The sequence below is a fragment of the Piliocolobus tephrosceles genome, chromosome X, assembly GCF_002776525.5.
Source record: "Piliocolobus tephrosceles isolate RC106 chromosome X, ASM277652v3, whole genome shotgun sequence".
Taxonomy (NCBI): Eukaryota; Metazoa; Chordata; class Mammalia; order Primates; family Cercopithecidae; genus Piliocolobus; species Piliocolobus tephrosceles.
In genome coordinates this window covers 21,949,517-21,967,135 of record NC_045455.1, presented here as the reverse complement: position 1 = coordinate 21,967,135, position 17,619 = coordinate 21,949,517, and the positions used below count along the sequence as shown (strand labels likewise).

Here is a 17,619-nt window from a genome sequence, read left to right as displayed (position 1 = left end):
ATTTGTTATATTTTTATTCCTTAGCATTTAAAAAGAATGCCGTAATTCAAAGTATCATTTGTGCTGTTATAAATGGTATTTTATTTATGTATTTAATTTTTTTTGAGACAGACTCTCGCTCTGTTGCCCAAGCTGGAGTGCAGTGGCACGATCTTGGCTCACTGCAACCTCCGCCTCCCGGGTTCAAGCAATTCTTCTGCCTCAGCCTCCTGAGTAGCTGGGATTACAGGCGTGTGCCACTGCACCCAACTAATTTTTGTATTTTTAGTAGAGACGGGATTTTACTATGTTGGACAGGTCTCGAACTCCTGACCTCAGGTGATCTACCCACCTCGGCCTCTCAAAATGCTGGGATTTCAGGAGTGAGCCATTCTTGGCCTCCCAAAGTGCTGGGATTACAGGAGTGAGCCACTGTGCCCAGCCATAAATGGTATTTTAAATTTTCACTTACCATTTGTTGTTAGTATATAGAAATACAATTTATTTTTGTATTTTTGCTTTGTTTCCTGAAACCTTGCTAAAGTGCATTAAGTTGCAGTAATTTTCGGCTTTTTCCTTAGGATAGCTATTTAGATAATCATGCCTTTGAACAGAAACAAATATACTCTGTGTGTGTGTGGGGGGGGGGGGGGGGGGGGGAGAGGGAGAGAAGTTAAAATCTCCAGTTATGAGAGTTTGTCTCTTTTTCTCTTTAGTCATGAACTTTTTGCATCCTGACTTACTGGATTCACTTGTATTTAAAAGTTTCTTACTGGATTCATTTGTGCTTAAGGTTTATTTGTATTTAATATCCCCTCACTTTCACCACCGTACAATATTTGTGCTTTAATTATTCAGTTGTCTTTCTGCAATTTAAAAGAAGAAAAAAAAAATAGTTTTTACCCACTGAAGTACCATTTCTGGTGCTCTTCATTCCTTCCCTTAGCTCCAGGTTTCCATTTGATAGAATTTCTTTTCAGCATGTAAAACATCTATTAGCATTTCTTTCTTTTCTTTTTTTTGAGACACAGTCTCGCTCTGTCACCCAGACTGGAGTACAGTGGCGCAACCTCGGCTCACTGCAACCTCCGCCTGCTGAGTTCAAGTGATTCTCCTGCCTCAGCCTCCTGAGTAGCTGGGATTATAGGCATGTGACACCACATCTGGCTAAATTTTGTATTTTTAGTAGAGATGGGGTTTTGCTATGTTGCCCAGGCTGGTCTTGAACTCCTGACCTCAAGTGATCCACCTGCCTTGGCTTCCCAAAGTGCTGGGATTACTGGCGTGAGCCACCATGCCTGGCCAACATTTCTTATAGTAAAAGTCTGCTGGCGATGAATTCTCTCATTTTGTTCTTTAATCTGGACAAATTTTTTTTTTCCTTTTAAAGCACATGGTTGCTATATGTTGAATTCTGGGTGATAGCTGGTGGTGTCTGCCCCTCTCCCCCCAAAGGTGTTCCATTGTCAACTGGCCTTCGTTCTTTCCGATAAGAAGTTAGCCATCAGTTGTATCTTTATTACCTTGTATGTAATGTTTCTATGTTTTTTTCTTTTTTTTTTTTCTCTTTGATACTGATTTTCTAGAGGATTGATAATGATCCTAGGTATAATTTACGTGGTATTTATGCTTCTCGGAGTTTGCTGAGCTTCTTGGATCTTTGATTTGATTTGTTTTATTATTGTAAAGTTAGGAAATATTTAACCATTTTATCAAATTTTTTGACTTATTCTCACACTCTTGTTTTTCTTGGACTCCTATTACATATATATTAAACTATTTGAGATTGTCTTATAGGACAGTCTTTTTTCATTTTTATTCAATCTTCTCTATGTTTTTAAACTGCTGGTAAGCCCAGCCAGTGATTTTTTTTTTTCTTCTTTCTTTCTTATTTCAGTATTGCAGCTCTAGAGTGTTTATTGGGTTCTTTTAAAAATATTTTACACTGGCCAGGCATGGTGGCCTGTAATCCCAACACTTTGGGAGGCCGAGGCAGGCAGATCACATGAGGTCAGGAGTTTGGGACCAGCCTGGCCAACATGGTGAAACCCTGTCTCTACTAAAAATACAGAATTTAGCTGGGTGTGGTGGCGGGCGCCTGTAATCCCAGCTACTCGGGAGGCTGAAGCAGGAGAATCGCTTGAACCCCGGAGGCAGAAGTTGCAGTGAGCTGAGATCACACCATTGTACTCCAGCCTCTGTGACAAAGTGAGACTCTTTCCCAAAAAAACAAACAAACAAACACACACTACACTTTTTTTGCTGAAAATCTCTATCTCTTTACTCATATTTTCCCTCAGTTTCTTTGAACATATTAACCCTTTGAGTACATTTATACTTGTTTCTGTAAATCTTAAACTCCAATGTTTGTGCCTACTTGGATTTGCTTTTATTATTTATATATTCGAGGCGTTTGGTTTTTATTATAAATGCTGCTTTCTTTATTGCCCTGTGTTAAATTTTCTTTCTTGCATGTCTAAGATTTTTTATTCTGGACATTTTGGATGATATATTTTATGTCTGACTTCTGATAATTCTAAAAAGTATTGAATTTTACTCTAATAGCATATTAACTGGCTGAACTCATAGGCCTGTTTTTTATGCTTTGTTAGGGCAGAACTTTGGAAATTTTAAGGTGTTTTCCAAGCTTCTCTAACTTGATGGGACTCAGAATTCAAACCATGTGCCATTTGCGGCCCTTGTTAGGTAGTGCTTGTTTTTTCTTGGGCAAGTTTAGAGTTAACTCTTTCTTAGTGTAGAGTTTCTCAACCTGAGTAGCACCTGACATTTAGGGCTAAATAATTCTCTTTGGGGATGGAGAGGCTGTTCCATGCATTGTAAGATGTTGCACAGCATCTGTGGCCTCTACCCACTAGAAAGCGTCCCTCTAGTTGTAACAACCAGTAGTGCCACCAGTCATTGCCAAATCTCTCCTGGGGGCAAAAGTGCCCTGTTTGAGAATTATTTTTCTGGATAGTGCTCTTGAATTCTAAGACATGGTCTCTCTGGTGTTTCAACTGTATGCTGGGTGTGTTAATGATATGTAAATGAGGTTTCTGCACCCTGGTCCGGTGAGAATTTCAGTACCTCACCTCAGCTTGACCTTCAGTATCTCTATTCAGCTCACTCCTTAGCACTAGCTCTCTGTTAAGGCTTGGGTGGCCTTGACCTGTGCCTGTGCATCAGCCAAGGACTTGCAGCACCCCCACCCCATAGCCTTCTGGGGCCCTTCCCTTCTGATACCTCCTTACTGTCCAGGGCCATGCAGATGCCAGTGGCTTTAACTAACCTAGGCTCTGATCTCCGCCCCTTTGCTCAGCAGGGCTGCTGTGCTGTGTTTGGACTTCAGTTCACTGCCACAGTCGGAAAGTGGTGTCCTGGCTCAGAGCCAAGGCAATGCTTGGTGTCTGGAAGCATCTGCCTCCTAGTGTTGTACAGTTCTGGGGCAGAGGAGTGGGCTGTTATGGTATAAGCCATTTAGCCGTGGCCAGAGCCCACTGTCTCTGCTAGTTGAATAGCCCAGATGTTTATGAGCTGTGGAGCTGGGAGCTCCAAGCGTACAGTACAGGGTGTGGTCATGTGGGCTGTAGGAAATGCCTGATTAAGTTCCTTACTGAGTAGATGCAGGGTGAGGGCATATGCTAGACTGGGGGGCTCCGGCATCTGCCATCTGTCACCTGTGTGCTTAACAAAAACCCCCATCCCGGGCCCATCCCCGGCCTGACCTGCTATTTCAGAATTTCTAGGGAAAGGGTCTGGAAATCTGTATATTTAATTTGTGCCCCAGGGAAGTTTCTGTGGTGGAGGATGGCTAAGGGACCAACAGGTGTGGAGGGGAGGCTGGGCGTGGCTTCCTTGGAAGGGAAAGGGCCGCATGAGGCTCTGCATTCCTTTCCCCAGGACTTATGTTGAAATTATGGCTGATGATTTAGTTTTCAAAAATGTTAATTAATTGAGTTTTTAAATTTTAGCTTTCTTCTGTTTTTTCTGCCTTAGTTCTAAGACATCCTGTTATAGCAAATTTTTAAATTTTTTCATTGCCCTGAAAATGTTTTTATTTCTCCTTTTTTTTATTAAAGATATTTTTCTAGGTTTAGAATTTGTATTTTGTGGTTATTTACTTTCAGGCCTTCAAACATCATTGATTTGTTTTTAATCTTTTTCTGTTAAAAATTTTAAAAAATTGTGGTAAAATATACGTAACGGTCAGGCATGGTGGCTCACACCTGTAATCCCAATACTTTGGGAGGCTGAGATGGCCGGATTACTTGAACCCAGGAGTTTAAGACCAGCCTGGGCAACATAGTGAAATGCTGTTTCTACAAAAGAAAACAACAAAAAAAACCCCACAAAAATCAGCCAGGCATGGTGGTGTGCACTGGTAGTCTCAGCTACTTGGGAGGCTGAGGTGGGAGGATTACCTGAGCCCAGGAAGTCGAGCCTTAAGTGAGCCATGATTGTGCCACTGCACTCCATCCTGGGCACTGGAGTGTGACCCTGTCTCAAAAAAATATCTATCACATAAAATTTGTAATTTTTGCAAGGCGTGGTGGCTCCTGCCTGTCATCCTCTGGCGTCCTCCATTTTACTTTCTCTCTGTAATAATCTGACTACTGAAGGGACCTCATCCAAGTGGGGTCATACCATATTTGTCCTTTGGTGAGTGACTTATCTCACTTCGCATCATGTCCTCAGATACATTTAATATTGGAGTTTATGTCATACATTTTCTCGGCATTTAGTGAAACACTTCTGCCTCACCCTGATCCTCAGCTGTTGTACTGCATATTTATTCAGCTGTAGTGGAAAAGGAAAGAATTTCAGAGATTCTACCCTTTTTTGGCTTCTTGCTCTGACCAACTGCCTGTGTCCTGGTGCGGGTGAAGTCCTCATCTTCTGCTTTCTACCACCTCTGGAACCCATTAGCTGAAGGAACAGGGTCATTTTCTCTTTTGGGTCTCTCCTGGGGGTAATAGCTGTGGGCACAGGGCTGCTATTTGATACGCTTATCATCGAGTCGAGAAAGTGGGAAGGAGGTACCTTGGTAAAGAGTGTCTGTCCCTCCTCTCTCTATGCATTTTTCTCCTAATTCCTTTATCCTCATCAGTGAAAGAGATGAAGGCGTTACTGCATTTGGTACGTTTGCTTGTAAAAATGTGTGTTAGTGAAGAAGTCATTATTAAGATGTTTTCTGACATCTGTCATTTTTTTTCCTGCTGCACAAATCTCTTCATTTTCTTAAAGCGTCAAAAGTAATCTTTGAAAAGGGAATGAATGATGGAATGAATTTTGCAGTAGTATAGTATTGTGCACTGTTACTTTAGGATTACTGAATATCTGGCCTACTCAAGTTCAATACTTTGATAAATAAACAACATTAGGCAAAAAGGAAAATCACGTATGTAATATATTTTCATTTTGACCGATTCTTAGTAAAATTATAGTGAGTCTGTAGAGTGCAGATTGCTTCCTCCAAGTATTTTTGGTCTGAAAGAGGGCACGTGAAACATGTCGTATATGAGAAGCTACATTAGAAACACATTTCTTCTTTGTTTCTTATAATTTTCTATTAGAAGTGGAAAGCAGGCTGGGTGCATTGGCTCACACCTGTAATCCCAGTACTTTGCAAGTCTGAGGCAGGTGTATCACTTGAGGTCAGGAGTTTGAGACCAGCCTGACCAACATGGTGAAACCCTGTCTCTACTAAAAATAAATAAATAAATAAATAAATAAATAAATAAATAAATAAATAAAAATAGCCAGGCAAGATGGCACATGCCTGTAATCCCAGCTACTTGGGAGGCTAAGGTAGGTGAATCTCTTGAACCCGGAAGGTGGAGGTTGCAGTGAGCCAAGATCACGCATGCCTTTGTACTCCAGCCTGGGCAACAAGAGTGAAACTGTCTCAAAAAAAAAAAAAAAAAAAGAGAAACATGATAAAAAAGGTTTTAAGAAAATGATGATGGATGCCAAACACAATGGCTCACGCCTCTAATCCTGAAACTTTGAGAGGCCAAGGCGGGAGCATTGCGGCACACACCTGTAGTCTGTTACTTGGGACGCTGAGACAGGAGGATTGCTTGGACCCCAGAGGTGGTGGAGGCTGCGGCGAGCTGTGATCATGCCACTTCAGCAAAAAGAGCAAGACCCTGTCACACACACACAAAAAGATGATAGAAGTTTGGTTTTTTTCTTCCTCTTCAATGGGGGTATACTGCATTTATATTCTCCTTAAGATGATCTTCTCTGCCCTAACACTAGACCATATATTTGTCCCCATGTGTGTCCTCACTGTCCCTTCTTTACCCACTCCTGGGCTTGTCATCCTCTCCATATTTTCCTTTTCCTTCCTGTTGCCCTGCCAGTATGTCTTGCCCATAACTCTGTTCCCTTCTCAGTTGATAAACCAGTTCAGTTGGGGCTTGTTTTTCAGGCAAAGAAACTGGTGATAGCAGGGTCTGGGGCTGCGGGGTCTTTCAGCCATGGTGGGGGGATGTGGCCCCCCTTTGAAGAGATTGTTGTCAAGCCTTGTTACATGTTCTTTCCATGGGTATTGGTAGAGTTGATTAATTAGATTGTACTAATTTCCTTCAATATATATTGATTGACTGCCCCACCACTCACTGAAACACTAATTTTTTTTCCTTTCTTTTCTTTTCTTCTCTTTTCTTTCTTTCTTTCTTTTTTCTTTTTTTGAGATGGGGTTTTGCTCTGTTGCCCAGACTGGATTCCAGTGGCATGATCACTGCTCACCACAGCCTTGAGCTTCTGGGTTCAAGCAATCTTTCCACCTCAGCCTCCTGAGTAGTTGGGACTACATGCATGTGCCACCATGCATGGTTAATTTTAAAATTTTTTTGTAGAGACAGGATCTCACTATGTTGCCCAGTCTAGTCTTGAACTCCTGGGCTCACATGATCTTGCCGCCTTGGTCTTCTAAAGTGCTAGGATTACAGGCATGAGCCACCCCACCTGGCCTACAGAGAACTTTCTGTATAGGTTTTCAGGCTTGTATTCCAGCCATGAAAAATCAGGTGAAACAAAAGAAAAGCCCCAGAAGGCAGTGAAACTGTCAGATTATAAAGAACATACAGGTTGTTGATTTTGGATGGACATTTTCATCTCCTTAAATTTCTTTGCTTTTACAGAATTAGGGAAGGAATGTGACTAATTTTGTAGACACGTCACCCATCACGTGTACGAGGAAGGAGGATATGAGCCAGTCCCTGGGTCATCCCCTCAAAAACAGAGATTATTGGTTTTAGATTATGCAGTCGTTAAAGTAGATGTGTTGTTACTAAGCAACTCTGGCCAACAGTATTGGAAAAATACAGGCAATTTTCTGCTTCAAGTGACTAAACATACTCATCCTAGTTGCCTGTTGCAGAAATACCCAGTTTAATTGGAAGCTGCATTACCTCACAAACTCAACTCTGGGGTAGGGTCATGAACCGGGAAGTAAGCAAAACATAAAATAAATAAGATAGATAATACTTGCTTTATGTGCTTATTCATACCATATTTACTCTGACTTTACTTACAACACTCATAAGCCACATCCCAATCTAAAACAGTAGTAGGTAATGGTGTGACATTCTGATGAGAATAAAGAGGCACCTGATAGCCTGATAGCCAGGGGCAAGATGGATCAGAAAGTACCAGAATCTGAAAAGTGTGGCCACTTGGGGACTCTGCGGGAAGAGCATCCCTGTCCACTAAGGGTCATTGACACAGGGTCAGAGCCATTTTGTTGTGAGGAATTTGCATCGTGAAGGTGATGAACTGCAGTTTGCATCTTTTGTTTTATTTATTTATTTTTATTATTATTATTATTATTTTATTTTTGAGAAGGGATCTCACTGTCACCCCGGCTGGAGTGCAGTGGCGCAATCTTGGCTCACTGCAACCTCTGCCTCTTGGGTTCAAGCAATTCTCCTGCTTCAGTCTCTCCAGTAGCTGGGATTGCAGGGGCGTGCACCACCATGCCTGGCTAATTTTTGTATTTTTAGTAGAGACAGGGTTTCACCATGTTGGCCAGGCTGGTCTTGAACTCCTGACTTAAGGTGATCCTCCCTCCTTGGCCTCCCAAAGTGCTAGGATTACAGGCATGAGTCACTGTGCCCAGCCACATCTTGTTTTAAAAGGACTGTTAGAGAGGGGAGAAAGACATCTGTTAAAATGAAGATTGGATTAATGCATTTAATCCAAGAAGGGATATTCATCTCACCAGTCTGGAAAACTCACTTCCATAGAAATGTCATTCTCTCCTCCCACCTCCTTTTGATGGTGATATTCATGTGGCCACACTGATTAAAATAAGAAAGAAGAAACAGTTTGTATCTTTCAAATGAAGCTGGATATTACACGATTTATTTTTAAGAAATTGAAAGAAATTAATGTTTTGTTCTAGATTGTAGAGTTTTCTTGTAATCCCAAACGTATTTCCTTGCCTGCCTTCAGTAGTGAGCAACTATCAAATGGTGCCCTGCTCTGATGGTGTTTACTTCCACCATGCACTGTATTGTTCTTAATGGCCATGCCGATTCTAGAGTAACCAATAATTAGATACTCAGATGTTTTCCAGTTTTCAGTAATTAGATTTTTAGATGTCTTCTAGTTTTTGATTGTTACACATAGCATTTTAATGGACATGATTAAAGCTGAACATTTGGACACATCCTTCATTTCCTAGGGTATACAAATTTCAAGGCTTTTGCTATGCTAGATTTCCTCCCCAAGAGTTGTGAATTACTTACATTTTCCCTAGTGATATGAGACAGATTTGATGTTATATTTTAATCATCACTGTCAGTCTCACCAATTTCATAGGTGAAAAATAATACATTGTTATTTTAATTTACATGGCTTTGTGTAATAGTGGATTTGAGCATTTGCATTTCCTTGGCCATTTGGGTTTTTTTTTTTTTTTTTTTTTGGTGAATTTCCTGCACACATCCTTTGTTCTTTTAAAAAAAATTGGTAGGCATTTATAATTCGTATTGATATTTAGGGGTCATTGATTTATTAAAGATATTTTGGGTCTGGGATATATACTACAAGTTTTGATTTCAGTTGGTTTTAGTTGCCTTTTATTCTCATGGTGGAACAATTTTGTTTTCACAGGGAAAGCAAATTTAATGGTGTCTTTTTATAACCTGTCAGATTAAAGAAGCATAGAACCAAAATATTTGCAGAACAATGATACATTAATATACAGATTTTTTTCTGTACATTGGATGTGAACTGTTTTAAACTATAACATGGACACTGTTGGAACTAAACTTTAGTTTTCTACATTAATGAGAAACACTGGTAACTTTGCTTCATTAAAAAAATTGCTTGTTCTCTGTCAGATGTAGATAGTTTGACTTTATCTTCTCATCTACAAAACAGGAATAATTCTTACTTGGTAAGTGTTGTTTTCTTGTTCAGTTGTCTGGCTTACAGTAGGTGCTTACTAAATGGTAGCTTGATTTATGATCATAATGACATAAATGAATATGACTTGGTCTATATATTCTGGTAGCTACTGAGGGTAACACAGATATGTGATCACACTAATTGTACTTCGGAGGATGTGAGCAGTGGTTTGTTGTTGTTTGTTGGTTTCTTTGGTCTTGATTTTAGGTAGAACTTAGATTATCAATTTTATATGTTCTTTTTACGTGTAAAATCCTTAAAGCCAAAAGTGTACTCTTAAGACTTGCTTTAGCTATATCTCACAAATTATCATTATCATTTACTTTAAAATATTTCAGATTTCCCTTATGATGTCATCTTTGACACATGCTTATTTAGAAATGTTAATATTCAGATATTTTGAGTTGTTAGAGATATCTTATTGTTGATCTGTAATTTAATTCTGCTGTCACCAGAATGCATTCTGTGTAACATTTTTATGTTCAGATATTGATTGAAATTTACTGATGGCCCAACATAAGGACTATTTTGCCTTAAAGGTTAGAAGTATACAATAGTAAAATTCTATTACCCTTCCCCATCTTTTGTACTATTGTCGTATATTTTACTTCTGTGTCCAAAATGCACTATTACCATTTTTGCTCTAAGCAAAATGTTTTTCAAAGTAATTTGTCTTCTTTTTCTTTTTCTTTTTTTAGACAAGATCTCACTCTGTCACCCAGGATGGAATGCAGTGATGTGATCTTGGCTCACTGCAAACTCTGCCTCCTGGGTTCAAGCGATTCTCCCATGTCAGCCCCTGAATAGTTGGGTCTACAAGTGCAGGGCACGATCCCTGGAGAATTTTTATATTTTTTGTAGAGATGGGGTTTTGCCATGTTGCCCAGGCTGGTCGCGAACTCCTGAGCTCAAGCAATCTGCCCGCCTTAGCCTCCCAAAATGTTGGGATAACAGGCGTGAGCCACCACACCCAGCCTGTCTTTTACATTTACTCACATTGGTCATTTTGGTTTCTGTTCGTTCTTTCTGTAGATCTGAGTTTCCATCTGATATCATCTTCTTTTAGCTTGAAAGGTATTCTTTACACTGTTTTTTACAGTTCAGATTCATTGCTGATAAAGTCTCTCGGAAAATGTCCTAATTTTACCCTCATATTTTGAGGGATATTTTTTGTTGGTGATAGAATTTTGAGTTGACAGGGTTTTTTTTGTTTGTTCTTTTTTTTTTTTTTTTTGAGTCAGAGTCTCACTCTGTCACCAAGGCTGGAGTGGAGTGATGCGATCTTGGCTCAGGCAACCTCCCAGGTTCAAGCGATTCTCCTGCCTGAGCCTCCTGAGTGGCTGGAATTAACAGGTGCCTACCACTGTGCCCAGCTAATTTTTATATTTTTAGTAGAGGCGGGATCTCACTGTGTCTGCCAGGCTGGTCTCAAACTACTGGCCTCAAGTGATCAGCCCGCCTCAGTTTCCCAAAGTGCTGGGCTTACACGTGTGAGCCACCGTGCTTGGCCAGTCGTGTTTGTCTTTCTTTCAGCACTGTAAATATTGTTCTGTTGTCTTCTTGTTTGCATTGTTTCTGGTGTGTCAGCTGCTGGTTGTTTTGTTGTTTCTCTGTGTTTAATGTGTGTCTAGGTATAGATCTCTTTGTTTTTGTCCTTCTTTGGACTTGCTAAGATCCTTAATAATGTAAATTGATATTTACTACTGACTTTGGTAAAATTCCAGTCATTATTTGTTCATATATTTTTTTCTTCCCCTATTTCTTCTGCTTTTAGGACTCCAAATACATGAATATTTTATTGCTTAATATTCTCCCATAAGGACCCTCAGTCTTTGTTCTTTTTCTTAACCTTTTTTTCTGTCTATTCTTCAGATTTCAGTTGTAAACTATAGAAGAAAGGGTTAGCGATTCTGGGAATAGATCAATGGAAAGTATCTGCTATTAATGATATCTAATTCATTTTTTATTTCAGGTATTACCTTTTCAGTTCGAGAATTTCCATTTGGTTCTTTTTGATATTACCTATGTTGCTCCTAAAAATCATATCTACTTGTTATAACCATATTTTTCTTTAACTCCTTGACATATAATAGATGCTTCATAGTTGTTGTTTACTAATTCCAAAATCTGGATCATTTCAGATTTTTTTTTCTATTGCCATTTCCCTCCTTTGATTACAGGTCACATTTTATTGTTCTCTTGCATATCTAGTAATTGTTTTACTATGTTGAACATTATGATCGATATACTATAGGGAGTCTGGTTTAAAGAGCATTGAGTTTTGTTCATGCAGGCAGTTAACTTCCTGGCAGATTGGCCCCTTTAGCATTGAATCCATCTATCTGTCTGTCAGTCAATCAATCATAGGGCGGGTACCTCCATTCTGAACTTATTCCAAGTGCACAGCTGTTAATCTAGGGTGAGATCTTTATTACTAAGACATAGCCTTCCTGGTGTCTCAGTTGAATGCCTGAGGCCCCAGTGGGGATTTCCTTCCTCTCCTCGGGTGGCATCTCCGGCTGCATGACCTCCAGAATCTTCGGTCAGCACTCAGCCCCATAGTTGCTGCTTTCTTAGGTCTCATGGAATCTGGCCCTTCTTATGAAGCCATTGGCAAAGTATCCTGAGTAAATCCCTACTGAAACTTCTGGGGCAAACCCTCTGCTACTCAGGCTCCCAAATTCCAGATGCTTCTACAACTTGGAACAACCATGTCTTCTTCCACAGCTCAGTGAAGCTGTTCTGTTTGGGCAGAAAACGTCCCCAGGCATAAAGCCAGGTCAGTCCTGGGCCACCACCTATATTTCCCGTCTCTTGAGGCTCACAGCCGTGTGCTACCTCTGGTCCGGTGCCTGAAAACAGCTGTCAAATGTTTTGCTCGGCGTTACAGTTTTCCAGGGGAGGGCAAGTCCTCTCTCATGGTCGGAAGCAGAAGCCTGGGCAGTTTGCTTGTCAGCTGTGTCTTCCTAGTCTTTTTTTGAAACGGAGTCTTGCTGAGTCGCCCAGGCTGGAGTGCAGTGGCACGATCTCAGCTCACTGCAACCTCTGCCTCCTGGGTTCAAGTGATTCTCCCGCCTCAGCCTCCCGAGTAGCTGGGATTACAGGCACCTGCCACCATGCCTGGCTAATTTTTGTATTTTTGTAGAGATGGGGTTTCACCATATTGGCTAGGCTGGTCTCAAACTCCTGACCTTAGGTGATCTGCCTGCCTCAGCCTCCCCAAGTGCTGGGATTACAGGTGTGAGCCACTGCGCCCGGCATGTCTTCCCCGTTAATAATATTCATGGCACTTCATGATATTTTTTATCCTATCTGGAATATGACTGATTTTATTTCAGCAGATCCTTAATTTCTGAGTTGGCAGTGGAGTTATCATTCACTTGGGTTAACTTCTGTTATAACCCGAGTATCTGCCCAGCCTTTTATTCCACCTCTATACCTGGTCATGTATTACTACTGGTAATACATGAATTACAAGTAGCCCTCCTGGTGCACGCAGAGAACTTTGTCTTTTTCACAAATTGGCATCTGTGCCATCGTACCTAATCCTCATTGTCGGCAGCAGATGCCATCTGTGGATGATGGTTCAAGTTGGGCACAGTTGATTTCAGATTTCTTGAAAAGGGTCAGCTTAGGCTTAGAGTTTGGTGTTGACATTTTGCTTTTGTTTTGTTAAAATTAGGTATCGAATTAACATGCTTTAAAAGCGTGGTGTATTTTCTGCATGTGGGATTAACATACTTGTATGTAAGATCGGCTTTACAGGTATTCACAGATAGTTTGTAGTCAGTAAGGCACATTACGTTCTGTTTCTTTCCTGCAGGAGCAGGCTGGTCTTTCTCCTTCCCTGTCTTCTTCGCCCTCACCTGCACCTTTTCTTCTTTCTTTGTATTTTATGATTGATTCACTTATATTTGCATAATAGCATTTTTAAATTTTTCTTTATTTTGTTTTTGAAACAGAGTCTCACTCTGTTGCCCAGGCTGGAGTGCAGTGGCACAATCTCGGCTCACTGCAACCCCCGCCTCCTGGCTTCAAGTGATTTTCTACCTCATTCTCCCAAGTAGCTGGGATTACAGGTGCACACCACCATGCCTGGTTTAATTTTTGTGTTTTTAGTAGAAACAGGGTTTCACCATGTTGGCCAGGCTGGTCTCGAACTCCTGACCTCAAGTGATCTGCCTTCGGCGACCCTAAGTGCTGGGATTACAGGTGAGAGCCACTGCGCCTGGCCGTTTTTTAACTTTTAAAAGTGTTTTACTTCTATCTGTCCCTTTTTTTTTCCCATTCACATAGCCTTGGTTGACAGTCTTGTTGCCTCTTGCCTGGACTGTTATTCCAGCAGCGACTCATTCTCTTTCTTCCAGTAGTCTCCTGGCCAATCACTTCTACTGTTTAACGTTCCTTAAGTTGAGTTTCTCCCTCTAACTTGAAAAACCACACATACTGCTCCATATTGCCTTCCATAAGCTTCACCTGCTTCAGCCAGGTTTGGGGTGTTCTTTATTCAGCAGCCCCCACATCCCCCTTCTCCGTACTTCTGTCCTAGCGAGGCCTCCCCTGCAGCACCCTTCCCTTCCCTCCTTAAAGTCCCTCCTTCATCGTCCAGGGTCTCTACCACCCAGTGTCCCTCAGTTGGAACTGCCCTGAGTTCTCTGTGCAGGTCACAGTTGAATCACAGGTGTCTGGACATACCTAGCCCTGTTTCCCAAGGCGAAACCCATGACTGTGTCCCCGTATCTGTTGGGGCTCCTGGTGTCCTCCAGATAGTTGATACTCTGTAAACACTTGTCATTTCGCATTGATCACATTGAAACCCTGTGATCCAGGCAAAGTGAAGAGAGTAAGGCCCCGTGTGTTTAGTTATGTTGCACGTCGCATTAGTGATTGGTGTGGATTTATAGTCCACATCCTCGCATTTCATTCCTTTCACAGCCTCTCTGTTCTTCTCTAATTTGGCTCAAAATTACTTTGGTTGGCTCTTAAGTAGAAACTTACATCATTTTATACTTGGGGGCATGTCCAAATTCATTAAATGAGGTGAGAGATTTTTCTTCTCCTTTCTACCCCTCGCTTTGCTGTCCTGGTAGGACACAGCTGCCACCACTAGAGGTACTGGGAGGGCCAAAATGCTGGTCCTTAGAGCTGTTGTCTTGGGTTATCTGGTCTTGACATCACACAAGACTTCCTCATATCTGCTGTGTCCTAAGCCTGACGTAGTATCACTGTATGAACACAATTCTCTACCTACCTCTTTTATTTCAGGCACTTCGTCTTAGTAACATGGCCATGGGGAAGACAACCACAGGCCAGATAGTCAACCTGCTGTCCAACGATGTCAACAAGTTTGACCAGGTAAGCTGCAGTTCAGGGATCCTTTTTCATTGCATTCAACACCCCTCTTCCCCCTTTTATTCTTTCTGGAGACGGGCTCACTCTGTTCACACTGGATTGCAGTGGCAGGATCGTAGCTCACTGAAGCCTTGAACTCCTGGGCTCAAGTGTTGTGCGATCCTCCCACCTCCGCCTCCCGATTAGCTGTGACTACAGGTGTGCACCGCCATGCCCAGCTAATTTCTCTCTTCTTTTGAATTTTCATGTCAGATGGGCTAATGTGGCAATGTCATAACAGAATTCAAGGGTGGCACATCTCACACATGTGCATGAACACCCGACTGTCATGCTGATGAACTACAAAAGGATTGCTGGCTAATTTCTTTTTTTATTATTTGTAGAGAAGGGATCACGCCTTGTTGCACAGGCTGGTCTCAAAATTCTGGCCTCAAGCGATTCTCCCACCTTGGCCTCCCAAAGTGCTGGGATTACAGGTGTAAACACCGTACCCACCCAGTGTCCATTGTTTAATACTTACCTTGTGGAGGTATCATGTTATCCAGGGCATTCTAGCTGCTGGCCATGTCCATTTTGCACTAGGACCACTTTTTTTTTTCTTTCCAATTATTCATTCACAGACACGAACTAAAGCCTCCGCTCAGTGTCAGGGACAATGAATAAGACTTGGTTTCTGTTCTGAAGAAGCTCATGGCCTGTCTGGGAGACAAATACACAAGTAAATTACTGGAGTATGTGGTGGGCACTATAGTACAGGCTTTCTTAGGGTACTGGGGAGCCCCAGGGCATATGGGAGCTGAATTCTGTGGCAGAGAGTTCTGGAAAATGCTCAGCTCATCAGTGAGATAGTCACTGATCAAGATCTTCTAATGCCGCTGGTCAGATTCTCTTTCAGGTCTCCCAGAGATCCGCTGTTTGTTTCCCCAGAATGGCTTCATCTGGTGGGTGCTTGGATTTCTGCTTTAGCAGGTCTAAACCTACTGTGGTCATTTCTGTTTAGGATTTTCCTGTTCTTTTCCAGCGGATCGTTTCTGTACTGTGTTCTTACTTGTTTTGCTTTTCTAGAGTCCTAAGAACGCTCTGTCTTTTTCTTTAAAGGTGACAGTGTTCTTACACTTCCTGTGGGCAGGGCCACTGCAGGCGATCGCAGTGACTGCCCTACTCTGGATGGAGATAGGAATATCGTGCCTTGCTGGGATGGCAGTTCTAATTATTCTCCTGCCCTTGCAAAGCTGTTTCGGGAAGTTGTTCTCATCACTGAGGTAAGAGAAATACTGGTGTGAAAAATGTCATATCTATTTGGTAACATCCACAGTCTTCCCGATGCTTTTGTTCAGAAACAAACTAAATGCCTTTTATTATCTCTTCTTTGCATATGTTGCAGCTCTTCAGGCTTAGCCAAGGGGGCCTCTATCCTTACGCTGAAGGCGAATCTTCAAGGGAGAAAGGTGAAGGTATTCACCGGCTCCTCCCAGCCAGCTTTTCAGGCGCTGTGGCCGCAATAAGTAGAATGTCCTGAAGCAGAAATCACATATATAGAAGTTAGTTAAACATATAATGAATAACGATAGATTGAAATATTTCATAGGCTCCATTCTAGCTGCATACATCTTTACTGTGCTTGTGTGAGAGCTATTTTCACATGTATATACGTGTGTGTTATTTTAACTTCAGTATTTCCATTAAATTGTAAGCTTCCCAAAGGCAGGGTGAATTTTAATGATGTATTTATAAAATCACACAGTCCTAGTAGCGTATGTGTTAGGAATATGGTTGTCGGCTGGTCGTGGCAGCTGACGCCTTTGGGAGACCGAGGCAGGTGGATCACGTGACGCCTGGCCAACATGACAAAACCTCGTCTCTACTAAATTTAAAAAATTAGCTGGGTGTTGTGGTACATGCCTGTAATCTCAGCTACTTGGGAGGCTCAGGCACAAGAACCACTTGAATCCAGGAGGCAGAGGTTGCAGTGAGCCAAGATTATGCCAGTGCACTCCAGCCTGGGTGACAGAGGTAGACACTGTCTCAAAAAAAAAAAAAAAAAGAAAAGAAAAAGAAAAAGAAATACAGCTTTTGGTCAAGAGGTTAATGATGATAAAATAAATTGGACTTGAAGCAGGTCCCAATGAATTGGAAATGAGTCATTGTCAAAGTTGTCAGCTGGATCGAGAGGAGCCACTGTTGGAAGTGCATTGAGTTCTTTGTTTTATGCTTTTGCTTATGGTGTATTTTCTACTTAGACCTTCCCCTCTTTGCCATCTGGAGAAATAGTCCTTGTCCTTTGAGGCCCCGTTCAAATGCTCCCGGTCCTCTGAGGCTTTTTTTTGCTCTCCTCTTTCCCAGTGGAGTTAACAAACAGCCCTTTCTTCTCTGCTCCCCAGCACTTCATTCTCATTTTAGTACGCTCCACCCACTGTGTTACTGTCAGGCGCCGGTGCCTTTCTGCCTTCCCTGCCCACCTGTGCACTCCTCCAGGGAACAGATTACCTCTGACTCATTTTCATGTCTTCCTCAGCAGATATTACAAATTCTCCAAAATACTTACTGAGTTGGGATAGATTGTTGACTTCCTAATCGAAGTCTTTTTCTATTTGTATTTTGAGTAGGACCTGTCTGTGTTGACGGAAGCAAAAGCGCTGTAGGGAACCATGTGCTGCGGGTCCCTGCCTGTGCCTGCCGCTGATAAGGGCAGGCTGTGATCGCTCAGGCTCATCTCCCGTGTCTGGTCCCCCTTAGGAGTAAAACTGCAACTTTCACGGATGCCAGGATCAGGACCATGAATGAAGTTATAACTGGCATAAGGATAATAAAAATGTACGCCTGGGAAAAGTCATTTTCAGATCTTGTTACCAATTTGAGAAAGTAAGT

The 17,619-nt window shown here is 41.8% G+C and overlaps 1 protein-coding gene and 1 non-coding gene across 2 annotated transcripts in view; one reads left to right on the top strand and one right to left on the bottom strand.

Annotated features, from left to right (window-relative positions):
• Positions 1 to 17,619, top strand: part of ABCC4 (ATP binding cassette subfamily C member 4) — a 285,679-nt gene that overhangs the window by 76,685 nt on the left and 191,375 nt on the right. The window contains exons 5-7 of the mRNA XM_023218080.3: positions 14,665 to 14,754; positions 15,850 to 16,013; positions 17,488 to 17,613. Coding sequence (XP_023073848.1) covers positions 14,665 to 14,754; positions 15,850 to 16,013; positions 17,488 to 17,613 — 380 coding nt within the window. The remainder of the gene's footprint in view (positions 1 to 14,664; positions 14,755 to 15,849; positions 16,014 to 17,487; positions 17,614 to 17,619) is intronic.
• LOC113219615 lies at positions 14,998 to 15,102 on the bottom strand. Its single transcript, XR_003306582.1, has one exon. It is a non-coding gene; the product is annotated as a small nucleolar RNA U13 (small nucleolar RNA).